Genomic DNA, 13082 nt, shown 5'->3' on the forward strand with positions numbered 1-13082 from the left:
GAGGGGAGGGGAGGGGAGGGGGGATAGTAGAGGATAGGAAAGGCAGCAGAATACAACAGACACTAGTATGGCAATATGTAAATCAGTGGATGTGTAACTGATATGATTCTGCAATCTGTATACGGGGTAAAAATGGGAGTGCATAACCCACTTGAATCAAAATGTGAAATATGATATATCAAGAACTATGTAATGTTTTGAACAACCAACAATAAAAATTAAAAAAAAAAAGAAGACAACACACCAAAGCAAAAAAATAAATAAATAAAAATTAATGTTATTTTGTTTAACTTTATGTTTTGCTGTGGGCAAGACTATTGTAAAGAATTGGGAGGCTGGAGTTGTGGCTCAGTGTTAATGCACTTGCCTAGCAAGTGTGAGGCCCCTGGGTTCAATTCTCAGCACCACATATAAATAAATGAATAAAATAAAGGTCCATCAACATCTAACAAATAAAAAAAAATACTAGGTAAGAAAAAGCAATTCAATGAGGTCAAAATCTTACTCAAGAATACAAAGAAGTTAGGATCTAGCATGCTAATTATGACCTAATTGAGAAGTTAATGACATTCCCAGTACATACCATGCTATCCACCAAGGCAGAATAAGCCCCCTAGAGCCTCTTTCTCCCACTGATTATAACTCAAATCTCTTGGGAAAATGCAAAAAAAGGAACTGCCTGCGGACTCTGGGAAGTATAGGAAAGTGGGCAGAACTAGAAAGGAGTAAAAAACTAGAGAAGTGAATGATAGAACTATCAAAATCCTTCTAACAAAGAGAAGCCCAGGACCGGATGGATTCTCAGCTTAGTTCTACCAGACCTTTAAAGAATATCTAATACCAATCCTCCTCAAATTATTCCATTAAATAGAAAAGGGAACTCTGCCAAACTCATTTTATGAAGCCAATATAACCCTGATACCAAAACCAGATAAAGATACATCAAGAACAGAAAGCTTTAGGCCAATATCCTTGATGAACATAGATGCAAAGTTTCTTAATTAAATATTGGAAAATCACATACAAAAATACTTTAAAAATACAGTGCACAATGATCAAGTGGGTTTCATTGTGGGGGGTGTGAGGTTCTTTCAATATACAGAAATCAATAAATGTAATTCACCACATAAATAAAGACAAGAATTACATGATTATGTAACTGATGCAGAAAAAAACATTTGACAAAGTACAGCAACCTTTCATGTTTAAAACACTAGAAAAACGAGGGATAAAGGAACATACCTCAATATTGTAAGGGCTATATACCACAAACCTAAGTCCAAACTTATTGTGAATGGAGAAAAACTGAAAGCATTTTCTCTCAAAACAGACACAAGATAAGGATGCGACTCTTCTTAAACATAGTCCCTGAAACTCTAGCCAAAGAAATAAGGCAAGAGAAGGAAACTAAAGGGATACGAATAGGAAAAGAAGAGCTCAAATTATTTCTGTCTACCAACAACATGATCCTATATTCAGAAGCCACAAAAAACTCTACCAGAAGATTTCTAGAGCTCGTGAATGAATTCAGCAAAGTATCAGGATTCAAAAATCAACGCCCATAAAGTAATCACATTCCTATACTCTAATAATAAATCTGTTGAAAGAGAAATTAGGAAAAGTATTCCATTCACAATAATCTCAAAAAAAAGAAAAGAAAAGGAAAAACTTAGGAATCAATATAACAAAAAAGGTGAAGGACCTCTACGATGAAAACTATAGAACACTAAAGAATGAAATTGAAGAAGACTTGAAGACTTTAGAAGATGGGAAGACCTCCATGTTCTTGAATAGGTAGAATTAATATTGTCAAAATAGCCAAACTATCAAAAACACCATACAGATTCAGTGCAATTCACATCAAAATTCCAATGATGTTCTCCACAGAACTAATAAAAGCAGTCATTAAATTCAATTGGAAAAACAAGAGACCCAGAATAGTCAAAAAAATCACTAGCAATAAAAGCAAAGCAGGAGGCATTATAATACTGGACCTCAAATCATACTACAGAGCTATAGTAACAAACAGCATGGTACTGGCACAAAAACAGGCATGAAGACCAATAGAATAGAAGAGACAAAGACAAATCCACATAAATATAGTTATCTCATACTACAAAGGCGCCAAAAACATATTGGAGAAAAGATAGCTCTTTTAACAAATGATGCTGGGAAAACTGGAAATCCAAATGTTGTAGAATAAAATTAAATCCCTCTCACCCTGCAAAACCTTAACTCAAAGTGAATCAAAGACCTAGGAATTAGACTAGCAACCCTGCACCTGCTAGAAGAAAATGGAGGCCCAACACTCCCAAGATGTCAGCTCAGGAACTGACTTCTTTAACAAGACTCTTAAAGCCCAAGAAATAATATCAAAAATAAATGGGATGGCATCAGATTAATAAGACTCTTCACAGCAAAGGAAACAATCAAGAGTATGAAGAGAGAGCCAACAGAATGGGAGAAATCTTTTGACACCTGCTCCTCAGACAGGGCATTAATATCCAGGGTATACAAAGAACTGAAAATACTTAACACACACACAAAAACAAAACAAAAAAACCAAACAGATAACCCAATCAATATATGGGCAAAGGAACTAAACAGACACCTCTCAAAAAACAAAAATACACATGCTCACCAAATATACGAAAAACATTTTCAACATCTTTAGCGCTTAGAGAAATGCAAATTTAAACTACACTGAGATTCCATCTTGCTCCACTTGGAATGGTAATTATCAAGGCTACAAATAATTATATCTTTTGGTGAGGATGTGAGGAAAAGGGTACACTCATACATTGCTAGTAGGACTACAAATTGATGTAAGGGTAAACTCATACATTGCTGCTTGGGACTGCAAATTTTGGAGATTCTTCAAAAAACTAGGAATTGGAACGACCATATGACTCCGCTATCCCACTCCTCAGTATATATGTATCCAATGGATTTAAAATTAGGACACTACAGTGATACAGCCATATCAATGTTTATAGCAGCAAAATTCAAAATAGCTAAGCTATGGAGCCAAACTAGGTGCCCTTTAACAGATTGACGGGTAAAGAAAGTGTGGTATATGTACATATACCAGTATTTTTTTTTACTTTATTTTTTTATTGGTTGTTCAAAACATATACCAGTATTATTTAGCCATAAAGAAGATGACTTTTTGGCATTTGCTGATAAGTGGATGGAACTGGAGAATATCATGCTAAGTGAAATCAGCCAGTCTCAAAAAAATCAAAGGTCAAATTTTTTTGATATGCAGAAGCTAATCCAAAATAAGCAGCAGGGTGGGGGAGATAAAAAACAGAATAGAAGAAAGATCAGTACAATAAACAAAGGGGAAAAAAGGGAAGGGATGCGGGACAGGATGGGGAAGACAGTGAAATTAACTGACCTAACTTCCTTATGTACATATATGAATATACCACATGAATCTCATCATCATGCACATCTATAAGACACTAATTTTTTTTTTAAAAAAAAAACCTCTTAAGTAAATATCAGAAAGATCAGTAGGGTAGAAGAAAGGGAAGAGGGGGAAGGAACAGAGGAGAGAAAAGGGAAATACTGGAGGGTGAATAAGAACAAATTATATTACTTGCTTTTGTAATTATGTCAGAGTCAATTTTTTGTCATGTATAACTAAAATGAACCAATATGCTTAAAAATACTAGTCTTCATAAGTTTTTAAAATATGCATACTTGTTGAACCAGAAAAATCACCCAATGATATTTTCAATGTATGAATATGTAACATATATGACAATTATGAAATAATGGGAGGAGAATGAATGAACCTACACTCTTTACACTTTTCTTGAATGGATAAAATACTAACTCTAGGTAGGCTGTGTATAGTAGGCACTAAAATAATAATGCAAAAAGATATATAAAAGAGCCAATAGATAAATTAAAATATTAAAGTCCAAATCATCAAAAAGAAAGAGGAAATGGAACACAAAAACAGAAAGAAGGAATATAGAACAAAATGGTAGACAAAACTCCAAGTTTATTGGTAATTGACAAAATGTAAATGGTCTAATCACCAAATTAAAAGCCATGAACGGTATAAATGGATAAAACAAAACCAAACTGTATCTTTCTGGAAGAAAACTACTGTAAATGTAAAATATGGGTTAAAAGAATGAAAAGAGCTATACTAGGCAAACAAAGAAGGCTGGAATATAAAAGGTGGTAACAACCACAATTATAAAAAATGGACAGCATACTGAACAGTGTTCAGGCCAGACCTGGAGACCTGAACATTTAGGGTTCAGAAGATAATGAAAACACATTCAATTCATTCCCATCTCAAAACAGAACTGCCTGAATCCTTGGACCATCCCACCTTCTATGTTTCACACTTTACATAAGTAATTTAAATGCATTTTCCCCCCTTGGTGAATTTCTACTTATTTATCAACATCTTGTTGAAAAGGTTTTGCTAAGGTCACAAATGGCCTCCATACATTAAATATGAAGGCCATTTTCAATCTTTATTTCATTTGTCCTTCAGAACATCCAACACTACTAACTTGTAATTTTTCTTGAAGTACTTTATTCTTATGATAGCATGCTTTTGGTTTTCCTCTTACTCTTTGCCATTTCTCTCACTGCTATCTTACCCTCTTTTATTTAGCATTATATGTTGGAATTTTTCAAGCTTTGCTGTCAGGTTGTTTTCTCTTCTTACCCTATAAACTCTTCATCTGTAGCTCACTCCCACTAACAGTTTCAAGTCCTTTCTCTATGAGGATGACTTAAAATTTATACTTCATGCCTTCGCCTTGGATTCTGTATCTCCAGCTTCATGTTTCATACATGCCTCAAATTCAACATACTTAAACTACTTTCATCAATATCCCCTCTCCTGATCTGTCTCTTTCTCAGTAAATGCAATCACGAATCAATTTTAAAAAGCAAAACCTTAGGAACTGTCACTGACACACCTTTTCCCTTGTTCTTCAACATCTAAGTGGTTCACCACACTGCTGCCAAAGTATTCTTTATATTAAAATCCAAAGCTGACCACATTCCTCCTTTAAAATTTTTCAATGAATTTTCCCCTGTTCACAGGACAAAGAAACAATCTGGTCTCTTTCTTTTTCTCCAAACCATTCTTTTTGCAAGCCTCTCTAGCCTTTGTTATCTTTCTTCCAGCCACACTAGTCTTTCTTAGTTTCTTCTTTCCACCACAGTCTTTGTAGATGTTGTCACTTCTCTCACCTGGATCCTATTCTCTTCCACTCTTGCCTAATTCTTACCTAATTTTCAGATATTAGCCCAAGCATCACTGACCCTAAAAAAGGTTTTTACTCATATTTTAGCTCCTTCATTTAAAAACATAAAAACAAACAAAAAAAAACCTTATCCATCTAAGCTCTTTCCTTTCAATACATGATCTTGGTTAGTGATTATAGATTAATTAGTGTGATTATATAAAAAATTGTTACTTCCACTACTTTATTTTAAGTAACCTGAACGAGAACAAAGATTTTCTGTTTTGGTTCACATACTGTCCCCTAGACTAGAATTGTGCCCACCATAGAGTAGATGCTCAATAAATTCTGAATTAATGGATAAAGAATTAAACCAAACACAAAGAAGACAGTGAAGTCAAAGAAGTCAGCAGAAGTCTGGAAGTCAAAAAAGGGAAAGTAGATAACAAATGAAACAAAAGAGATAAGTATTTAAAGAGGATGCAGCTAAAAGCTTCCTATGTTGCAGAGGTTGAAAGGGATGAGAAGGAACTAATGCATAGAGCAAGCATAAAATTTTGGTAACCTTTGAGAAAATAATTTCAGCAAAAAGATAGACTCAAGACCATATGGAAGTAAAGCACAGGAGTAAATGTAAGGCAAGCATATAGAAGCAGCAAGTACTTTTTAATAACATGTTAATAAAAGCAGAAGAAAATGGGTCACATAAAAATAGGCCCAATAGCTAAACTGTGGAAGCAACCTAGATGCCCTTCAATAGATGAATGGATAAAGAAACTGTGGTACATATACACAATGGAATATTACTCAGGATTAAAAGAGAGGCATTTGCAAGTAAATGGATTGAGTGGGAGACTATCTAGCTAAGTGAAATAAGCCAAACCTCAAAAACCAAAGGCTGAATGTTTTCTCTGATAAGCAGATGCTGATCATAATGGGGGTGGTGGTAGAGGTTAGGGAAGAATGAAGGAACTTTGGATTGGGCAGAGAAGAGTGAGGGGAAGGGAGGGGTATGGGGTGGGATGAATGGTGGATTGAGACAGACATTATTACCCTATATACATGCATGATTGCACATCCAGTGTGCCTCTGCATCAGGTAAAACCAGAGCAATGAGAAGTTGTGCTCCATTTGTGTACAATGTGTCAAAATGCATTCTTCTGTCAGGTATAACTAATTAGAACAAATTTTTTTAAAAAGAGAAGGTAGTTCAGTCATTGGAATATACTTATGTAACCAAGTAGAGGAGTTACATGCTGAAGGCTACAGGAGAAAGCAAAACAAAACAACAAAGCTTGCCACGGAAAGTGTTCGCTTATAAATAATCTTTTCCCAGGGTGATGATGCAAAAAATTACTTTCTAGGATGATAACGGTGATTAAAATAAGAGTTGGCTTTTTTTTTTCTTGGACTACTCACTAAAAGCAAGGTGAAAGTCCTAAGCGCTTCAACATTTTTCATTAGTTCTCCCAACATCTCTGTTAGGTAGCAGTATCAATGTGCCCATTTTACAGATGAAAACCCTGAGAATCTAGGCCACGTGGTTAGCAACTGACAGAACTGAAATCTGAATTCAAACCTATGTAACTTTTATAGCACACACTATAAGTGAGTTAACCTAATATTCACTCCTTCCTAACTCCCTGTCCCTTGATTCTTTATAGCTACAGGTAACTACATGATCTTTTTGAAACTAATAGAATATAAATAGAAATATACTTGGAGCTTCCTTAGAAGTTCTTCTCTCCTTTATAAGTAGATAAATCTTTAAATACATGAAAAAAATTATTTTTAAAAGGTAAAGTATATGTTTTTAAAAGGCAGATATATGAATATGCTGAAAGTATTTATGTATCATATATTGCTATACCGTTCCATTATTCTGATTTGAATTTTACTAAAAACCTAGAGCTGGAGTGGCAGAGAAATTACATAAAAAAATGGAGCCACTAAACTAATGAAAACAGCCACCTACAACTTCTAGACTTCTTGCTATGTGAGAAAAAAATTCTCCACTTTTTAAAGTCATGTTAGTTTTCAATGGTTTATGCGTGAGAGTATTCCTAGTGGATGCAACCCCACAGCCCATGCTCTTACACAAACAATACTGCCTCTCATCTATGAAATTCAGAGCAAGGCCTGATCTTCTTCCTTAGAGAGTTCTTAAGACATTCAAGTCAGAAAATACATATACAAATGTCTTGAAAAATAAAAATTATCATACAAATTTATTATTGCTTTAGAAATAGTGATTCTCAGCTAAGGGAGGAGACAAGAGAGCACATATCCTGTAGATTGGGCAGCGTTCTCCTAGGAGGATACCTTAGAACCTCCTGGGGGGGATTTTTTTCACATCACAGGTGGCTCTCTTGAGAATAACTGCCAGTATGGACAACCTCTTACAAATAAGATAATGAGCAAATCCTACAGACTTATTCAGAATGGAAAAATGATTGAAAAGTAGAATTTTGTTATGATAGTGAGGTATATTAAACACTTTTTCATGACTACAGTAGCATAATTACAGGTAAAGAAAATAATTTAAACTGATGGAGAAACAATTTCTGTCAAGTTTTGCCTTCCTTGAAATACAAGTAATTTTTATATGAATAATAGTAACAAGCAATGAACAATAGAACAACTCAACAAAGCTAACAAAATCTAAACAGTAGAACATAATGTTAACCAATGGGACCAAAGAAATAGCAGGAATAAATGTGCAATATTTCAGAGAGAAGCTAGAATAAATTCAAACACTCAAGTTTTTTACTTTCTTCGTTATTTTAATTTTTCTTGGTGGACTTCAAATTTACTGATCTCTCATTGGGAAATTAATAAAGTTATTTAAAAGTGGAACACACATCTCAGGTCCCAAGTAACTGTCTTTTTTTACACTTATTAGAAAATTATTAGTATTTTTAATTCAATAAATATGTTTATATATTTGTTGAAATATGGGCCAGATTGCTTTTGGCACTGATACACCTTAACACCAGTGAAGAAACCACCCACGACTACTTGTCTTTATGGAACTTATCTTGTTTTCTAATGAGGATAGGAAACAAACAGATAATAAGCAAATAAATAAAATATGGAGGGTAGATGGGCATCACAGGGAAAAAGAGAGACAGAGACAGAAAGTTTGTGAGGCAATTGAGAGGAGGGCTGGTGGCTGTGATTTTAAAATTCCTGATCACAAAGGCTTCCTTGGGATGCTGACATTTGAGTTAAGACTTGCTGTAGGTGAAGAATCAAACCAAAGCTATACATCTATTTGGAATTAGCGAGGTCAACCCTATTCTCTTGAATGTTATTTGAAATAGGTCAACAGTTAAATGGCAAAATGATAACTGTTTTTCTTACAAGTCACCCTGAGCCACTGTAATCAAACCTAAAAAGGAAAAGAGACATTCTAATTATTGGTAACCCTCTGAATCTCACGGTTGACATGTCTGCCTTTTGAGAAAAAAAGTTTAAATGTTTATTTCATTCCTTTATGTTACAAATGTATTCATTTTTTAAAAACTCCCCAAACACGTATTTCAAATGTAGAATTTTTTTTTAATCTTAAATGAGTCCAAATTTCATCATGGACTAAAATTTTAAGACATAAAATGAGTACTGAAACTGAATTTTAATCATATAGATGAATCACAACATGCATCTTTAGCTAGGTATGTATTATGGATAAGTCTAGTTTTCTACAGAGAATAATCACATGTTCTAATTACCATTTTGGTTATACGCATAATTAATAATATTCTGTCTTAATGGGACACACTGAATCTTCAGACAGTTGCATGCTTTAACTATGCATACTGCCAAATCCAACTGTCAGCTGTACTGGCAAACACAAAGGAATCTTGATGTAGTGTTTTAGCATTGATAACAATATGCATATCTTTAAACACGATACAATGGGAAAATTAATTGCTTTTCTTCCCTCAAATTTTTCTCTACACTAATTTTATGTTGCTTGATCGATCATTTAACCTAAATTATACATATTGGCAAGTGATCTTCTAAGCAATAAAAAGATAAATGCAAATGTGATCCAATATCCAAAGAAGAGAAAAATATTGTTATACAAGAACTTACTGTTTGTAAATTTTCATTTTCACGTAAACAAGCTGTGTGAAGCTCTGATTTCAAGGTTGCAATGTGACTTCGATGAGATGTCATTTCCTTCTCTAATGTAATGATTCTAGAGCTTGCAAGCTGGTAGACATCCATGAAACTTTTAATCATAGCCTTAAGAAATAAAAATAATGTCACATATAATTCAAATAAAGGTGTCCCCAAAGGATAATTTCCATAATTTGAAAGAAAAATCATTAAAATTTTAAAATAAACAACTTTTCATCTTTCTTGAAAATAATAAAGATAAACCTCACATTTTAAGTTGAAAACAGTGACTATTTAAGAAAGTTTGGGAGAAAATAATTGAGACTTCATTCCAGAGTATTTATTTAAATAAGATGTACTTTGATCTATTGTACTTAAAATTTAGAATGCAGTTTTAAAAGGTGGCACACTTATTTTCTGTAGTAAAGTTAAATTCACTTGTAATTTGACCTAAATTTCAATCTTAAAAAAGACACAATACATGGATATACAAACAAGACATTTCAAAATGAGCTGAGTTAGTAAAACTTTCAATACACCTACAAAGTAAAAATTTTGAACAAAAACAATTAGAATAATCCTACGACTTTTTAAAGGAGTAAATAATGTGACTCCTATACTGAAGGAAAGGCATAATTATATTCACTCACAGAACACAGAAATATCTTCACATTATGCTATATACAATAAAATATATATAAGCAAATGCTGGTAACTTATTATTTCCCCTAAGTCATGCAATATTGGGGGGATTGGTGAACCTCTGTATCATCCTTCTAAAGCAACCTGCAATAATTTTTTAAGTCCAAGGGATACTATTATGCTTTTTTAAAAACATATTTCAAAATACCTTATACATCAAAATGAAGTCAAACATTTCAAAGACAATTTCAAAGTGATATTATTTATAATAAAAATATGTTCCTACTCATATCACAATTTTTACAATAGAATTTGCAAATTACTTTCAATCTGAAAATTTGAATTGGGAAAGTTTTGACAAACTAGATATTGAGCAATTTTGAATGCATGTGAACAAATAGAAATAGTATATAAAATGTCTGAGAAACAAAAGTAGGTTAGCTACTTGCAGATAATAATTTTTTAAAAATTCAGACCTTTTTACCTAATAAATTCCTATTTGCCTTAAAAATTCCAGCTCAAGACACCATCTTTTTCAAGAACCCTCTTCAGAGCCCCCCCAATAAGCGGAGTTAATTTCTCTTCAGGTTCTCTGTGGGTCCTTCATGCTTGCTTTTACAATTGCATTTATTGCTCTGGCAGAAATTTATTAGTTTACATGCAAACTCATGCAAACTTCTTTACCAGGCTGAAGAGCTCCTTAAGATCTGTATACTGTGACTACAAATGTCTATATCCTCAGGGATAAGAGTGGCTGACAGTGAGTGCTTGTTTGAATAAATGCCTAGATTGATGAATGTTTTGAAGAATGAATGAATGAATGAAAAATTAGAAAAGATGAAAAACTGCAAGCCACATATTGGCCTAAAATACCTGTGGAAAAGGATGAATGTAACTGGGAAAACATAATCTTAATGCTCAATCTAATGAATAAATTATTAACCGTAACCTTGTTCAAGTTGAAAGAAAAGCAGACTAAGGGCATAAAAGTCCACGAATGTGAATTTTACTGCCCAACACTAAATAAGCACAATACGACCTCATGTTTAGGGCATCTCACATATCCTAATCTACTCTACTTAGAATCACTTCAAGGTTAGGTTTATAGCTAATATTAACAAAGTACTTCCTTGGGTCTCAAAAGTATGTAAAAATCAAAAACTATCCAATCACATCTGCTTCTTCCTACATCACCTCTCTCTCCATTCTTACAAATTCATCTATCTTCTCTATTGAGATACTGGATCAGGAATACAAGCCTGATTTTTTTTTTAATTTTCTGGTCTTCACTCTACCACATTCATAGGTCTGTGTTGCCAAACAATCCCTCTGAGCCTCTATCTCCTCCCTCAACATATAAAATAGGAAGAAAGGTCATTTTCTTACCAATTTCCAAAACTCTTGTAAGGCTCAAATAATTAAAATAGTCAATGTTTGTTAGATTCAAAAGAACTATTACTGCAGTCCAGTAATTAGAGTAGATATTTTTTAACCTAGTTCTTCAGAGTAAAACAAAGGAGATTATCCAAGATCACAATTAGTTACATGTTGGTCAGGATTCAAAATAAATATAAATACATACATACATACATACATATATACACACACATACTTTCTTTTAACCCTTCAATTATATTGCCTCCAAGAAAGCCCTATAAAAGTGATTATTGCATTTTATTGATTATTATATTTTTTAATTCTCCAGTAAAATCTTAATAAGACAATCTATGATAGGTGATTCTCATATTATGTATGCTCTTGTTGCATAAGTACATAATATCTATAAGTGGCTGAAAGTATGCATAAATGCTTGTTCAATGAAAATCAGGAAGTACCCTCCTATCAGTGATAAGCTCTGGATCACTATTTCACTTTAAGTGATGCGAGAATTGGCATTTAATATTTTAGTTTAAAACAGTGTAATATTTTAAAAGTTATCCATTTCCTAAGTTTATAGGAACACATCTCCTGAATTCTTTTTTTTTTTAATATTTATTTTTTAGTTCTCGGCGGACACAACATCTTTGTACGTGGTGCTGAGGATCGAACCCGGGCCGCACGCATGCCAAGCGAGCGCGCTACTGCTTGAGCCACATCCCCAGCCCCTCCTGAATTCTTATGTACATGATATTCTAAAAGGAAAAAATAATACAATATTCCTTCAGAACTCTTTCAAGAAATAGTTTTTTAAGAAATAACATCAGGGGCTGAGGCTGTGGTTCAGTGGTACAGCGCTTGCCTACTAGCAATATTATGTGTGAGGCACGGGGTTCAATTCTCAGCTCTGCATATAAGTAAATGAATAAAATAAAGGTTCATTAATCTAAAAAAAAAGAAATAACCTCAGAAGTGCCATTTGGTGGGCAGAACGATAGTGGTAATTATTTTGGCTCCTTTCTTGTTCTACTTTTAATAACAAAATTCTAATATTGTTTAGTTGTTTGCTTAAGATATAGAACCTTAAACATCTAAAATCTTTTAAAGCAGTATTTCATTTGAAAGATGAAAGCAATTTTATATAATGTATACTGTAAGATATTTTCTCAAAACAGCCAAGTCTAGTAACCACTCCAAAAAGCGTATTTCATGGTACTTCTTTAGTCACCTTTTTTGCCACAGCAACTAAAATACCTGACAAAGAATAATCAGTAGAGGAAAAATTTATTTGGGGGCTCACAGTTTCAGAGGTCTCAGTCCATAGAAGGCCAAATCATTCCTCAGGGCTTAGGGTAGGCAGAACACCACAGCAGAAGAGTGTGTCAGAGAAAGCAGCTGGCAACATGACATCAGGGAGTAGAGAGTGAGTTCTGCTCAAATAGGACAAAATATATACCCCAAAGGTACACACCCCTCCAGGGACCTACCTTCTCTAGCCACACCCTACCTACCTAGAGTCACCACTCAGTTAATCCCTATCATGGGATAAACACACTGATTGGTTTAAGGCTCTCATACCCCTTGCACTGTTTCACACATGAGCTTTTGGGGTTACCTCACATCTAAACCATAACAGTACTAATGTGTAAACACACACTACATTTTTCTAGCACTAAAACCTCCTTCAAAACTGGACAGTATGTAGGATCACTG

The 13082-nt window shown here is 33.8% G+C and overlaps 1 protein-coding gene across 5 annotated transcripts in view; it reads right to left on the bottom strand.

The window, feature by feature from the left end:
* Ccdc171 (coiled-coil domain containing 171) overlaps positions 1–13082 on the bottom strand; it is a 391269-nt gene that overhangs the window by 53167 nt on the left and 325020 nt on the right. For all 5 annotated transcript variants that reach the window (XM_048783928.1, XM_048783929.1, XM_048783925.1 and 2 more), the window contains one exon: positions 9324–9476. In XM_048783928.1, coding sequence (XP_048639885.1) covers positions 9324–9476 — 153 coding nt within the window. The remainder of the gene's footprint in view (positions 1–9323; positions 9477–13082) is intronic.

Source organism: Marmota marmota, unplaced genomic scaffold, assembly GCF_001458135.2.
Source record: "Marmota marmota marmota unplaced genomic scaffold, marMar, whole genome shotgun sequence".
Taxonomy (NCBI): Eukaryota; Metazoa; Chordata; class Mammalia; order Rodentia; family Sciuridae; genus Marmota; species Marmota marmota.